The 16,315-nt window shown below is 36.4% G+C and overlaps 1 protein-coding gene across 4 annotated transcripts in view; it reads left to right on the top strand.

Moving 5' to 3' along the window:
- Positions 1-16,315, top strand: part of CACNA2D1 (calcium voltage-gated channel auxiliary subunit alpha2delta 1) — a 499,056-nt gene that overhangs the window by 367,238 nt on the left and 115,503 nt on the right. For all 4 annotated transcript variants that reach the window (XM_082632141.1, XM_082632142.1, XM_082632144.1 and 1 more), the window contains 3 exons: positions 9,124-9,193; positions 11,772-11,822; positions 14,001-14,100. In XM_082632141.1, coding sequence (XP_082488267.1) covers positions 9,124-9,193; positions 11,772-11,822; positions 14,001-14,100 — 221 coding nt within the window. The remainder of the gene's footprint in view (positions 1-9,123; positions 9,194-11,771; positions 11,823-14,000; positions 14,101-16,315) is intronic.

Raw genomic sequence — 16,315 nt, forward strand, 5'->3', positions numbered from 1 at the left:
ATAAAATTTCTAAGAAATATATCCTTACCCCATTATCTAAGAAGATTTACTGACATAAAAATAGGAAATTTGTTCCTGTAGAATCATTGTTTGTTTTTATAAATATGTCATTATCATCACCTAACTGGATTTATTTGCTTGCAAAAACAGAAAGCTTTTTCTCTGTTGGAGTTCACATTTTTCTCTATGTAGCACACGTCTGCAATTATTTTCCAGTAAATCCTCCTCATCTTTTACTTCATAGAAATTGCTGTGTTCAAGTTTATTTTTGAGCCACAGCTAATAACTATGTATGGACCGTCTAAATGATTAAGTCATTGTGTACCATTTACTTTATGGAATATTTCACTTAACCACAAACTTGACCTTGTTATCTGTTACTTCTGTTGACAAAAACATATCCCTTGTTAAATGGAAATTTTTACCTGGTCTATCTGACATCTACAGAATTACCAGCAAATCACTTTGTAATAAGTTCTTTAATTTTTAAAACTATGATCATTTATCCTTGGCTTTAATACTGTGTATCTGTATGTGAGTTTCCTTCTGCCAGTTTTCTCCAGGGGTTTCTGGGGTGACCTCATGAAGTCAATTTTTAGGTTCCCAGGAAGTTTATTGACTGTGTGACACCAGCCTGCATCATGGGGAGGGGGTATTCCAAGCCCTAGTCATAAGACTATGCATTTACCTAGTTAAAATCTAAGCACATTTTATAGTAATCTATTATTTTAAAAAATCTACAACCTATGACAAGTAGTTCCAGTGACTCAATGATGCTGTTTTCAAATATCCACATATGGAGTGCTTATTATTGTGCCAACACTAGTTTTAAATGTTTACGTGTATAAATAATTGAATCTTAGCTATAACCCTTGGATGTGGAAACTCTTACCCCCGTTTTACTGGAAAAGGTTAAGTAATTTATCCAATGAAAATCTAGGTAGACTAGCTCTAAAACTTATCTCTTAAGTGCTACGCTAGGTTATTTCCAGTCAGAGAAGAAAATTTTGAAGGGACAAGGGAATAGGCTCTTCTTACTAGCATTTACCCAGCTGGAATGACTGCCTTCAGCCTGTGGATCCCATTGGTGGTTCTATGCTGTAAAGCTTCAGTCGTTCGGGATTTGAAAACTTGATCTGGGAATGGTTATTGTTTGGGGACCAGTTACCGTTCAGAAACATATGTGTACCCTGAAATTCGTCATTGATCCATGAAAGATAAGACAGACATCAAAACTGCCTAGATTCTAGCAATACAAATATTATATAGCAATAAGCACTTTCCTAGGGCCAAAATAATACTCTCCTAAGAAGACAATATAAGAAAAAATAGTGAAATAGATTTCAAACATTCCATGAAGCTTTTGCCTCTTGCACTTTCTCCGAGCTTTAAAACTTGACTTGGGTCTATGTCACTGGCTAAAGTTCTGACCTGTGTCAGGCTATTAATTCAGTTCCATACACAATGGCTAGCATAACAGAGAATATAAATATTTCTCTCAGGTAGAACTCCTACTTAGTAGGTAAATCAGTTGGTTGGGGTAAGTCTGGTCCATGAGATTTCCAGAGACTGAGGGTTCCATCTATCTGCCATTCCTTAGGTTGTTGCCCTCATCTGTAGGATCAAAACTGGATCAACACTACTACATCCACAGTTGAGGCCAAAAGTAAAGGGGAAAAAACTGGAAGGCAAGCAGCATGACCCCCAAATTGTACATGTATCACTTCTGCTCACATGCTATTGACTAAAATTTTATCACATGACCCCACCTTGGCAAAAGAGACTGAGAAGTACAGTTTCTTGTGGGCAGCCAACTAAAACTTTAGGGTTACTTTTACCAGAAGGAAAAACAAAAGTGTATTTTGAAGCCCTGTCACAGTCTGTTCCTCTGGGAGTGTAAGTATCTGTGTACACTTTCCCATACATAGAACATATTCACTTCCTTTCCACAGGAGATGATCCAAAGTCCCAACAAGTTGGTACCTCCAGCTCAAAATTCAGGATCTCCAGGTCACATGCAATTCTCTCCATCATGTGGATATGACTTTTCCTAGTTTGGCTACTTAGCAACACAGCAGAATACCCATTACTTTCTCTGCCCTATTCCCATCACTGACCAGATATCTAATAGACAATGGTGCTATCTTCTGGATGACAATAAAAACTTCCATATGGAAAAAGTGAGTGGGAAAAAGAGAGCAATCACTGGTCCATGGTAGGTATCATAATCCTCCAGGCAAGGAAATATAAAGACCTCCTACTCCTGCATAAAGTTTCTTGGTTAGCCCATCTGACTGTTCCTGGTAGTGTTCTGTGGTTGCAACTCTCTTGTCTGTAACCCTTTCAAGCACATGTGAAGGGGTGTGCTTGGGGTTAAACGGCTTTCATACCTTGTTGTTTCTGGTGCAGGTTTAGAGCTCAAAAACTGCTTTAGGGTTCACAGCAGTTGCAAGATTTCTGCAGACTAAGTTTGTGCTTTCGTTGGTAACACAAATATCAGTGACAACACGTGGTTGGCTTCCAAATTTTTTCTTCTAGCGAGTTACTTGTGCAAGCAACCCCAGTCCTAGGATTTAGTCTAGAAGTCATTCTTAAGCTCAACGTCTTATACATTTACTGGGTTCTGTATTTAGCCCTTTCTCATCTCTCTCATCTTAAAGGTGTCTTACTTGACAACATTGCTGAGAACAGAACATTTGATATTATCATAATAGTGGACTTTACCCATTTTTAAATTGTCCATCTGTACCTGTGGCAGAGGCTGCTGGCTGTCTACGAGACTTCTGTCCTCCCGTTCCAGCCTAATGTTTTGCTTTTGGGCACGAATGCCTAGCCAGGACCACTCTTGCATCTATGTAGGACCATGTGACTAGTTCTTACCAGTAGAATATGAGTGAAAGTGAAATATGTGTCACTTCAAATCTGAGATTGTTAGGACTTGGTTGTTCCTTCTCCTTGGAACTTCCTCCCTCCCTCTGTCAGCTGCATGTCACTGCCCTAGGTGACCTTGGAAACCAAGCATTGAAGAATGCAAAAGCTGCACCAGCTACAGGTCTCTGAATACCTGTTTGGAGCAGAATCTATGCCTGTGACTAGTCATATCTAACGTAATCTGCTCTCTGAGAAAGAAATAAGCTTTACTGTGCAGAAGCAGAAGATTTGAGATTGCTCAAGTCACTTTGTGTTACCATAGCTAATACAGAATTCTCTTTCTATGTTTAGGGTATTTGCCAGGTTAAAAGTTTTATTGGAGGGCAGAGCCTATCTGCTGCCTTAAAATCTGAAGAGGACAGCTATTTGCTTTCCAAGAGGCACTGGCACCTTGGTATGTGTACATAACCCTCACTCCGTTATGTACCTGACCCTTGATGGGGGAGCCATGATGCAAATAAATTGGGGACTGTGTAGAACCCATACTGAGACGGTAGTAGTTGTGCAACAACACTCAGATTCCAGGAAATTTTGTGAGCTGTGCAGGACTCATTTATTGAATTAAGTTTTCCTTAAAAGAACAGTCCAAATTCTTTATCTTGGCTAGCAATTCAGAACCATGACTACTACTTCATAGGAGATGATTGAGACAAGCCTAAAAAAAATGATTCACATAACATAAATTAGATACAGGCAGTAGAAACAGGGTTGGTTTTTATAGGCATTTTTGAGTATGTGAAATTTACTTTTTTTGTCTTTCCATGAGACTAAAAATGTGAAGTCTTTTAGAATTAGAAAATGCATTTTAAGTTAATTGGAAATGCAATTAGATGTCATTTGAAATGGTGTTTCTACCAAGAGAATCAGCCCTCAATTCATCATTTTGTACTTTATTGTCTCCTAGCAGAAATAAAAAAAAAAATTGATACTCTTATTTTTAGACTGTATTAACTAGAAAATGCCTCTACAATCTGCATACTTTCTCAAGAATATTTCAGTATCCTAAATTAACGTACAGGTAAACACCTTTTTTAACTCAGTGGTTTGATACTGACATAGCACACCCTAAATGTCATGTGAAGTAGAAATGTCATCAGATAGATTTAGTCAGATACACCCACAGTACATTTTTTGTCAGGAAAAAAAGCATAAATGATCATTAACACCATTAATGATGGCATTCAGAAATGAGATGCCCACATTGTAGGCTGTCATTTCCACTCCTTTTTCCTGTCATTCCAAAATGTTATTGGAAAGCAAAAGGGACATCTAAAATGAGTGACATTTAACTTTTTAGAGGGACTGTAGAAGTTCCGATTTCCTTTCATGGAGCCTTTATTGTACCTCATTATGAAACTGATTATTTCAGGGAATTGCAGTGTATGGTTATTATCTGTTTTTACTATTTGACCTTCCATATTTCTGAGCCTATATATATAATGTACCATGTAAGTACCACAGTGGGATTTTACAACAAACTAATTAGTAATATCACAGAAGAAACTACATTATTTAATTTTAAAATAATATAAATAATTTAATGTAACTGAGGGATATTTCCTAATAGTAAATGTCTCAGCAGACTTCTAAGGGAACATTATTAATATTTTTAAATAGAAACCATCTAAGATTATAAAACATGTTAAAATGTAGTTGTCTGGCTCCTACTGTAAATTATAGCCTTTTTTTCTGTCTTTAAAGAAATAAATTTTATAGAACATAATAATATATATCACAGTTCATTTCAATTAGTTATACTGAAAACAGATCCTAGGTGAATGTGCTCTGCAAAGAATTCAGAAATCTAATTTAAGCGTGACTTTCAAATTCCAGTTTTTTGACCACTTTCAACTCATGATGGCCACTATTATATTGGCGGTGGTAGCTAATCTCACTTCTCAACTCATCAAAATATTTATGTAAGTCTGAGTCCAGTCAGGAGACAGATAACACAATGTCTTGAACAGGAAAAGGTAATTTTTTAAGGATAATCTTATTTTTTTAATTAAATTATTTATTTTTGACTGTGTTGGGTCTTCGTTTCTGTGCGTGGGCTTTCTCTAGTTGTGGTGAGCGGGGGCTACCCTTCGTTGCGGTGCACAGGCTTCTCGTTGAGGTGGCTTCTCTTGTTACGGAGCACGGGCTCTAGGCTTGCGGGCTTCACTAGTTATGACTAGCAGGCTTAGTAGTTGTGGCTCACGGGATTAGTTGCTCCATGGCATGTGGAATCTTACCGGACCAGGGATCGAACTCATGTCCCCTGCATTGGCAGGCGGATTCTTAACCACTATATCACCAGGGAAGTCCTAAAAGTTAATTTTTTAATAAAGAATTATTAACTATAGCAGGGATTAAGGAGGGATTGTCTAGAAGTATAGAGAACTCTAAATAATATTGGACTAACAGGTGAAATATTATCTAATTTAATATAATATAATAACTACCACCCATAGGGTAGAAATAGCCCAAGGAAGAGACTTCGGTCCCCCAGTGCCCCTGGATTGAGATGCATATTTTCTACAGAGGACATGTTCGTGATCCGCCAAATGACAGAGAAGGTATTACAGTGTAACACTGGTAGGACTTGCTGGAAATTCACCCCCTAAAAGGTTCCTAGTGTCTCATCAGAGGCTCTCCACTACAAAAATACCCGGGGGTACTGCTGGAGAACCATAGAGCTCTCCAGAAACCTTGGTCTGGAGAAGCTACCCACGAGCTCTGGAGAACACTCAAGCACTGCAGGAGCCAAACACCAGGAGAGCTACATTTGCTGCCAGAGCGTTTGAGCAAACAAACCAGACCAGGAAGCAAAAACCACTTTCTCATTCAACATCTTTCTTTCTTCATCTGCGGACAAAGCTTAAGATTGTGCTTGTGGGTAAAAGAAAAATATTTGAAGGGCCCAGAGATATTTTCATAGAACAAGATAAATGGGTGAATTCGGAGCTGAGGCAATAAATGTACAACCAGCATAACATTGTACTAAAAGAAGAATAAAAGTTATTTAAATATGTAGTTATTACAAAGACCCTATCTTGAGGAGTTAGATATAGTTGAAAGTGAACTGACATGCCTGCCTGCATGCTTGTTGCTTAGTTCCAGTGCTACCACACACACACACACACACACACACACACACAAAAAGTCATTTTATCTCACTGGCTCTAAGTTTCTGCTTAAATGGAAATAATTAAAGTAAATTTACCATTTCAGTTGCATTGACTGTATCAGTAAATGGTTGTTGGGGGAGTGCTGTATTTAAACTTAACTGTTTCTTATAAATGTGATTAGTCATTTAAAATGAATAAATTGTTTTATAATATAGCCGCTAATAAGAAAGAAAATTCACAGTCAAGGAGAGGCTCAGTAGTATATGTTTTCGACATATCCTAAATGGCCAAATTATCTTAGTTCGCTAGTAAACATGATTCTCAGAAAAGTTCTGTGTAATTTTCATCATTTCTCAATAAATAAAAGGGCAAAATAGATTGAAGGGCGTAAGTCATATGAATTATTATTAGGAATTTTCCCAAGAGTCATATGTTTAAACATGTTCAAGGAGAGGAGGACTTCAGCATAAAATTATCATCCAATTCATCAGCATTTATTGTTCTCCATTGGGTCTAAGGGGTGCGTGTGTGTGTGTGTGTGTGTGTGTGTGTGTAAAGCTTTGTAAAGTATTTTAATTAAAGTAAATATAGATTTAATTAGAATAGTGTAAATTAATTGCATTTAAAAAGCAATACAGTTAGATGTACTATTTTTCTGTTTACTGCAAAATGATAAAGGCTCTGAAACTAACGGAAGATTCTTTTGTTTTTAAGTTTATTATTATTATTATTATTTTTAATTTATTTTGGTTGTGCCAGGTCTTAGTTGCGCCAAGAAGGCTCCTTAGTTGTGGCTCGTGGGCTCCTTAGTTGCAGCTCACCAGCTACCTTAGTTGTGGCACATATTCTCCTTAGTTGCAGATGGTGGGCTCTTAGTCGTGGCTTGTGGGCTGTGCTCCTTAGTTGCGGCACGTGTGCCCCTTAGTTGCGGCTGGCTTGCTTCTTAGTTGCGGCACGTGTGCTCCTTAGTTGCGGCTAGTGGGCTCCTTAGTTGTGGCATGCAAACTCTTAATTGAGGCATGCATGTGGGATCTAGTTCCCTGACCAGGGGTCGAACCCACATCCCCTGCATTGGAAGGCAGATTCTTAACCACTGTGCCACCAGGGAAGTCCCCTAACAGAAGGTTCTTGAATCTGTACTTGAATTACTTCAGATCATTCAAATAAATATCAGGAAAAGTTTTTGTGCAGTTATGTTAATTATAATTTAACTTTTAAATGATAATTTCAAATGGACTGGCCATTATCAAATATGGGAATAATAAGGTTAAAAAAGTATGCTATTATGTGATAACAATCCAAGAAAAACAATCTTTTTATAGACCAAGATAGTATAGCATTGAATGAAAATATAAGGATAAAATAATTGTAAGTACAGTTTCCATTAGTGGCAAATAAATTTTCTTTTAAGGTAAATTTTTATGTTAGTAGAGAAGAAAGAAAATGTATAGCCCCTGGACACCTGGTAAAACATATTCATTGTCACCCAGAAAATCCCAATTGTGAACAAGTTATTTCTGAAATAATATGAAAAAGAAATTGACTTATACAACTTTCTTTTGTATTGCTGTGTTGTTTTAAATTTTAAAAAAGAAAAAGGTTAAGGTCATAAAAATGGTATCTCCCATTTTAACATTACTGTGGATAGGTGGAATGTGTCCTTGGTGCTTTGTGACTTTTAAAAGTATTACTTTCCTAGATAAAATCTAATATTGGGTCAGCCAAAAGGTCTGTTCAGTTTTTTTCTGTAAGATGGCTCTAGTAGCACTTAGTTGTCTTTAACTTCATTTGAAACAATTTTGTTAGACAGTATGTTACAGCTGTCATATCAGCGTGCATTTAAAAAAGACTTATCAAAATTAGTGAACTTTTGTGTAGCCATTTTAATACTGAAGATGGAAAAATAAGCAACATTTTCGGCATATTATGCTTCATTATTTCAAGAAAGGTAAAAAGGTAACAGAAATGCAAAAAAAAAAAATTGTGCAGTGTATGGAGAAGGTGCTGTGACTGATCGAACGTGTCGAAAGTGGTTTGTGAAGTTTCGTGCTGGAGATTTCTTGCTGGACGATGCTCCAAGGTCGGGTAGACCAGCTCTTGATAGCGATGAAATCGAGACATTAATTGAGAACAATCAACATTATACCACGTGGGAGATAGCCGACATACTCAAAATATCCAAATCAAGCATTGAAAATCTTTTGCACCAGCTTCGTTATGTTTATCGCTTTGATGTCTGGGTTCCACGTAAGTTAAGCAAAGAAACCTTCTTGACTGTATTTCTGCATGCGATTCTCTCCTTAAACGTAATGAAAACAAATTGTGATGGGCAATGAAAAGTGGATACTTACAATAATGTGGAATGGGAACAGATCATGGGACAAGTGAAATGAACCCACCACCAACCACACCAAAGGCCATTCTTCATCCAAAGAAGGTGATGTGTATATGGTAGGACTGGAAAGGAGTCCTCTATTATGAGCTCCTTCCAGAAAACCAAACGATTAATTCCAACAAGTACCGCTCCCAATTAGACCAACTGAAAGCAGCGCTCGACAAAAAGCGTCCAGAATTAGTCAACAGAAAACACATAATCTTCATCAGGATAACGCAAGACCACATGTTTCTCTGATGACCAGGCAAAAACTGTTACAGCTTGGCTGGGAAGTTCTGATTCATCCGCTGTATTCACCAGCCATCATACCTTCGGATTTCCATTTATTTTGGTCTTTACCAAATTCTCTTAATGGAAAAAATTTCAACTCCCTGGAAGACTGTAAAAGGCACCTGGAACAGTTCTTTGCTCAAAAAGATAAAAAATTTTGGGAAAATGAAATTATGAAGTCCCTAGAAAAATGACAGAAAGTAGTAGAACAAAAAGGTGGTGAATACGTTTTTCAACAAAGTTCTTGGTGAAAATGAAAAACGTGTCTTTTATTTTTACTTAAAAACCGAAGGCACTTTTTGGCCAACCCCATAGTTTGATTTTAATTCTCTATTTGAAATTTAAATTCTCTCTCTGGCTCTCTCACTCTCTTGCTGTCTCTCACTCACTTTCTCTCTCTCTCTCTCTCTTTTTAAGCTTCTCCATGGGTTGATAACAGTAGAACTCCAAACAAGATTGACCTTTACGATGTACGAAGGAGACCATGGTAAGATTTTGGGGTAGCCATGAAAAGATGAAAAAGACAAAATAAGGTTTCTTTTCTTTCTTTCTTTTTTTTTTTTTTTTTGTTAAAAAGTTGGAGGGAATCTTTCCATTATTAGGATGAATATTGTCTGATTATTTAAAAACCTCTTTTTTCCCTTTTATACATTGGAATTTTTTTATACATTTATACTTTAAAACAGTTAAAGCTAAATGAAGATGATGAGTTCAATGGGCAGTGATAATGAAGTTGTTGAAATGGTTCATCAAATGCATTTCAAGTGGACTACTTTAAGTTTTATAGTCAATGTCATTTCTAAGTCTCTTTTAGCTGGTGGGGATTTCTATTGAAAGTCTCCCAGTTTGCTTGGAGTAGGGCTCTAATAATCAACATCTGGATAGAGTAGAATGTAGTTTGCCTCTGGTGGTGAACTAATGGGGGCTAGCCCCGAGGTAAGAGCTGCCCCTAGTTATAGTCATATAGCTTAAGTTTCATTTTTCCAAAAAAAAACTTTATTTGTTCCTTACTACTAAATAAACTCATTTTCCTAACATATGAATCAAAAAATACAGAATACGTCATGATTACACTCACTGGGAAACAATTATTAAACTCGTGCATTTTAATTCATTATTTTAATGTATTTAAATGTATGGCTCTATAATTTTTAATGAGTTCACACGTTATACAATATAGTGCTTTGTAAACTACTCTTTCATATCAATACCTTTTCATGAGAGACACAGTAACATCATTTTAAAAGAATGACCAGATGGTAACTTATTTTAAAAATCCCCTATTATTGGACATTTTGGTTATTTCTGACTTTTTGCTAGGGTTCAGAAAAATTCTAAGACACATAATAGTTGATTCAAAGAAACGTATTTAAGGCTTTTAAAATGCCCTATTAAACGTCCCAGTAGCAATTTACATAAACACCAACCATATATAATAGTACCAGGTATTATTAATCCACATATTATTCTTGATAATATTTCTCTAAATTAGTGGCTTTGGAGCCATGGGTTGTTGAGTGGAGGCAAAGCCTATGACATCACATGATTTTGGTTCAGGAACCAGTTGTTTCGGTGGAAACTTAGAAATTAGCTCCCAACTAGAAGAGACAGACGATATCCTGTCCTCCATCTTCCTCATGGAGAGGCATGCCAGGGCCATTTGTCAAGATGCTAGACATGAGCTAGATTTGCCTTCCACTGGAATATCCCAGCAACCCTGCCATTTTACCTTCTAATAGAAAAACAAACTTGAGTGCAAGCTGTAAACTCTGTTTCATGAACATATAGTCCTGAATAGTTACTAATTGTGCTGAATGTTGCCTGAAAACTTATTGGCAAGTTATCTGGCAGGCTTCTGAGAAGTTAGATTTAGAGTCTTGGACAATAAGTAGAACACTGAGTTCAGATGCAGCTCTTCTTGATGGGGAAGGCAGGTCCCCACTTCCCATCAGCCTGTGGCCAGGCAACATGAGTTTTCGGGATCATTCACCTGTAGTTAAGTTTATCTCTACAGTGGCTGAACTATTCTCCTTTAGTCTCTTTTCACGTGCAGAGATTCTGAATCTGTAGGGCTGGGGTTGAGTGTGGGAATCAGCATTTTGAACTGGCTCTCCAGGTGATTTTTAAGATACTATAAAGTCTGAGAACCACTACTTGAGACTCTTGGAAGTAACATTATATGTTGTTTTTAATTACTTTATTGTCCCTTTGTCAGTCTTTATTGTCCCTTTGTCAGATTAGACCACTAATCTATTTTTGCGGGGATTTTTGTGTGTGTTTAAATATATGACACAATCTTATTATTTGTTTTTATTATTATTATTATTCTTTATGTATTTATTTAGTTAGTTAGTTTTGGCTGCGTTGGGTCTTCGTTGTTGCTCACGGGCTTTCTCTAGTTGTGGTGATCGGGGACTACTCTTCATTGCGGTGCATGGGCCTCTCATTGTGGTGGCTTCTCTTATTGCAGAGCACGGGCTCTAGGCGTGAGGGCTTCAGTAGTTGTGGCACGTGGCCTCAGGAGTTGTGGCTCGTGGGCTCTAGAGCGCAGGCTCAGTAGTTGTGGCACACAGGCTTAGTTGTTCCGCGGCATGTGGGATCTTCCCGGATCAGGGTTTGAACCCGTGTCCCCTGCATTGGCAGGCAGATTCTTAACCACTGCGCCAGCAGGGAAACCCTATTATTATTCTTTAGAGTGAGTTTTAGGACCTCTGGTCAGCAAAATGGAATTTAGGCTAACTATTTTTTTTTTTTTTAGGGAAGTGTTCTTCCAGAAGTTAATTTCTTTTGCTCCTAGTATTAAAGCACATCTCTTATTCCTTTGTTATAAATATCTGTAAAACATACCTTAAGTATTATGCCTCTGACATTTCTATTATGTTAAATGTAGCTTTTCTAAAGTTGATGTTACAGAATTGTGAATAAAAGAGCATCGTCTACCTAGATAGAATGGAAGTAGGGCCTTGCTTGGAAAATTTCTCAGAGATTAGTAAATAGCAGTTCAATAAATATTAGTGCTTGATATTTTACAAGAGAAAAAATTATTCGTATGATATTTGTTACAGGTACATCCAAGGAGCCGCATCTCCTAAAGACATGCTTATTCTGGTTGACGTGTGAGTAGTTAAATATTACATAATTTTCATATACTGAGAATATAGGGAGGAGTTTTAGATAACAGTAGTAGGTTGGGACTAGAAAATAGGTTGAAAAAAAGACAAGGAATAATTATGATGGCTTTTATATCCAGACAAAGAAATCAAATTAAGGCAGTAACAAAACAAACAAAAATTCTCTTATGGAAAATGAGAGGAATCTATGTCAAAATTGAAAATTATGGGTTGGTTCTGAAGTCTGAGCTTTTTGAAAAATTATTGATTTGCTTCCAGTTTTTTGCTTTATATTTTAAACAATATTAAAGTACATGGTTGCTAAATCTAAGCTGTTTCTGCTTCCAAAAAAAGTAGAATAATTAGTTGGCACTTAGTTATTAATGATTCAAATATCTTTTAGGGATTGGCCACAAAATATCAATAGATAAATATTACATATATTGAATGTCAATACTAGGCCTTTCTCAAGGGCAATGCTGAAATACAAGAAAGAATTTCCTGAGTTTTTATATCGGTCATTTTATTTTTTTGTCACATTGCTTCAAGTTAGGGTGTGTGTGTGTGTGCGCATGTGCACATGTGTGTAATCTTCCAATCTTCCAATAAGATAGAAGATGAAACTGTAGAACATAGTGAAGAATATATCCTGCTTTGGAGATTTAGTTTTTAAGAGCAATACCAAGGAACTAAAAATGTGAGGTATATATTGCTTATATTATTTTCCCTGAGAGAATAAAAGTATACCTTCATCTGTTCTTTGCCACTGGAAGAAACAGAATCCAATCTTTTATAGGCAACTAAATTCATTTCACAGGATAGTGTCAGCGTTTGAAAATTTCTCCATTATAATGTGAATTGAACAAGTTTAAAATCTTATAACCTTGCCTGAGAAAGAGAAGATAACTGAATTTTACAAATGTAACAAATGTTAAATCTCATTTCATTTGTTACAATGCATTTAACCTTCATCTTGTTTTAATTAAGTTATTATAGAGTTTGTACATATGCTAATCCTTGATATTCTTCTGAAGTATAAATCTGAATGGTAATGCAATATGTTATAATCTTATTGGATATAGCTAATTTCCTGAAATAATTTCTTTTATTAAAATCTTTGGAACCCATGTCGGATACCAAGTGGGATAAAAATGTAGATGAAGTTGTAATGCCATTTTTAAAAAATATTTCAACAGAAATGTGTTGAGGGTATCCTATATACAATGTGATGATACAAAGATTATTAAGACATAGTCCCTGATCTCAAAGATGATTCAAATGTATTAGTGAAATTAAACCATATTCACATCAGTAAATTAAAGCAATTGTAGGAAGTGAGAGATATAAAGTATGACACAGCACTGAAGGAACACATAGGTGTTTCATTTTAAAGTGTCAGGAAAGACTTCATTAAGGAGATAAAATTGGAATTGAATCCTTATAGCTAAGATTTAACAAGGCAGGCATGGGAAGGGAGAGGAAAGAGTGGAATTTCAGGTGGAACGATGACAGAAGCAAAGTGACATAGATGAGAACATCTGATAACAGCTAGAAAAGTAAAACTGGGAAAAAGTTGGGAACTAGAGACATAAAAGTGGAAGTTAATTGCCTAGAGATGAGCCCTGCAAATAGATGCGGTCATTCAGGATCATAAAATATGTAGAGACAAGAAAAATGAAGACCAAACCCCAGAGAATATCTACTTTAGGATATAAAACAAAGCACTGTGTTTACAAATCTATTATCAAATTCTTATGCTGCTTCATAATTATTGGTTTAATCAAGTCAAACAATGAGCTCCCTAGGGCAATGACTGTACCTGTTAACCTCTGTAGCCCTCACTACTAACTTGGCTAACAGAGCTGGTATTCATTGTATATTTCCTCAATAAGTGAATATGCCATGAGTATCCACAGTTTCTTAAAATTGTCACTTGACATGTAATTTTCATCATTGCAGTTAGAAAAATATACATTCTGATGCTTGTTGGAAAGAAAGACAAGATTTTTTGTAATTTATTTCTACTTGCTGTCAAAAATAGGACTTTTTCTACTACTGGGTTTTTGAAGACAAAATTATTTGAATATTATTTTCTAGAGTCAATGCATAAGTTGCGTTTCCTGAGGGTGTATGATGTTAATTAACTACATGGTCATTAACATGTGTGGACTCATTTTTTTATAGGAGTGGGAGTGTTAGTGGATTGACACTTAAGCTGATCCGAACATCTGTCTCTGAAATGTTGGAAACCCTCTCAGATGATGATTTTGTGAACGTAGCTTCAGTGAGTATATTATGATTGCATTTTTGCTGAGTAAAATCTACAGTTTTTATCTGCCTCTGGTTTTAAATACTTTATAGTGTTTTGTCATAGATAGGCTGGGATATTTCTGGTCCTATTACAAGACTATCTTACTGAGCTATGCTCTCTTGTTACTCATTCTCCCATACTTCCACACCAAGGTCATTTCTGAATGTTTGGGGATTTACCCATGAATGGAGTGATTGAAGCAATGAACATGAAGGAAAAACATTATATATATTCTCTTTGACTCAGAGGTGCTTAAACAGTTGATGTGAACCCCCGTACTCATTGATATCATTGTAACTCCCAATAAATAGTGACTCGGCCGTGTAATTGTATGGCAATTTTCTGTTCATTGTAATGCTCCTTTTTCATACTGGACACATATCCATAATGTATTATGTTTTTAAAGTTTTTTTTTTTATTAACATGAGAACCAATAGATATTTGAATGTGCTTTCTTAAAATTCTTGTTTCCAGGAACCATTTTAGACCTTCCTCCTCATAGCTAGAGAGCACTGAACTCTGAAGCAAATAAAACAGGACAAAATGAATGTTACTGTATCTCACTTTAATTCATAGAATTTTGGCAGAAAATTTCATGGCTGTGTACTGGTTGATATAATTTCACATTTGAAGTGGTTGTATTCATAGAGATGCACGTGAGGGAAGAAGTATTTGTGGTGAGGTCATTTTGTATTGAACATAGGAGAATGGATCTACCTCTAAAACCACATGGGAGGAAGTTAAAGCAGCTGGCCTACAGTCAATTTACTCCCTTCACTGGAAGGGTACCCCCTGGAAAAAAGTAGGCAGAGGAACTGAATATAGTCTCTTGTCAACCGGAGCCTCAAGTAACTAGATAAATCATATTTACTAAGAGGTAGAGAAATTACCCCAAAAATGATTTTAGCAGGATATCCCTAGCTAAGGGTAACTGTCATAAATAGAACCCAAGATCAATGAAGCAAGATTCCTTTAAAACTATGTAGTAGGCAATATAACTCTCTGGGTAATAAACTGGAGATATTTCATAGTTTAAATACTCACCCTGCAAAGCTCTTTTTGAGACCTCTTTCATCTGGGCCCAGAGGAGTGTCTCCAATACAATAATGTAGGACCTGGTCTATTAGTTTTCTGAGGCTGCTGTAACAGAATAACACAGACTGGGTAGCTTAAACTACAGAAATTTTTCTGTCACAGTTCTGGAGACTGGAAGTCCAAGATCAAAGTGTCGGCAGGGTCAGTTTCTCCTGAGGCCTCTTTCCTTGGCTTGCAGATGGCTGCCCTCTTGCTACCACTTCATACGGTCATCCTTCTGTGCAGACTAGTGTCTTTTCCTCTTCTTATAAGGACACAAGTCATAGTGGATTATACCCTCAACCTAATGGCCTCATTTTTAATTTAATCACCTCTTTCAAGAACTTATCTATGATTACTGTTACATTTGGAGGTACCAGGGGTTGGGACTTCAACATAGGAACTTGAGGGGGGCACAGTTCAGCTCATGACATCTGGGGAACTGCCCTCCATACCCAGATCTTTCTATGCTTTATCTGAATGTTTAGCCGTCCTTTAGCTTGTCTGTATCCTTGATATTATTAGTAAACTTTGATACTGCTTAAGAGCTCTGATTCATGTCAGTCTGATTTTATAATCTGACCCTGGGTGTTAGCTCATGACTTACTCAACAAAATGAGAACAAGTAAACTGTAATGCTTGGTCTCCCAAATAAAATGATCAGAAAAGATAACCATTTAGTTTAATTTGTACATAAAAATAGTGTTTATTACAAAGGCATTGGAAAGGTTGCTAACAAAATATTATCTTTGGCAAAGCAAAAGAGAAAGTTGTAAAAACATTAAATTCAGTACAGATTTGGCATATCTAATGAAATTTAGATAAAACCAGCAGACATTAAATATGGTTAATGTCTTAATCTGGCTTCCTCCTGATTCTTACTCATGGATTCAAGTGTAAGTGGGTTTTTTTGGGACAGGATCCCAGGAAACACAACCAATTAAAGGAAATTAGGCAAGGGAAGGGAGGAAGAATGCCAATTAAAAGAACTTAATTTAATTTAAAGGGATTTAATCCTATTGAGGTATCCTAGAAGCTGTATAGAATATGAAGTTCAAAGTTATTCTGCCTCAAGGCCAAGTGAGCTGTGGTTTTAAGTACCAGCCTTCCATAT

Source organism: Mesoplodon mirus, assembly GCF_964341445.2.
Source record: "Mesoplodon mirus genome assembly, chromosome: 9".
Taxonomy (NCBI): domain Eukaryota; kingdom Metazoa; phylum Chordata; class Mammalia; order Artiodactyla; family Ziphiidae; genus Mesoplodon; species Mesoplodon mirus.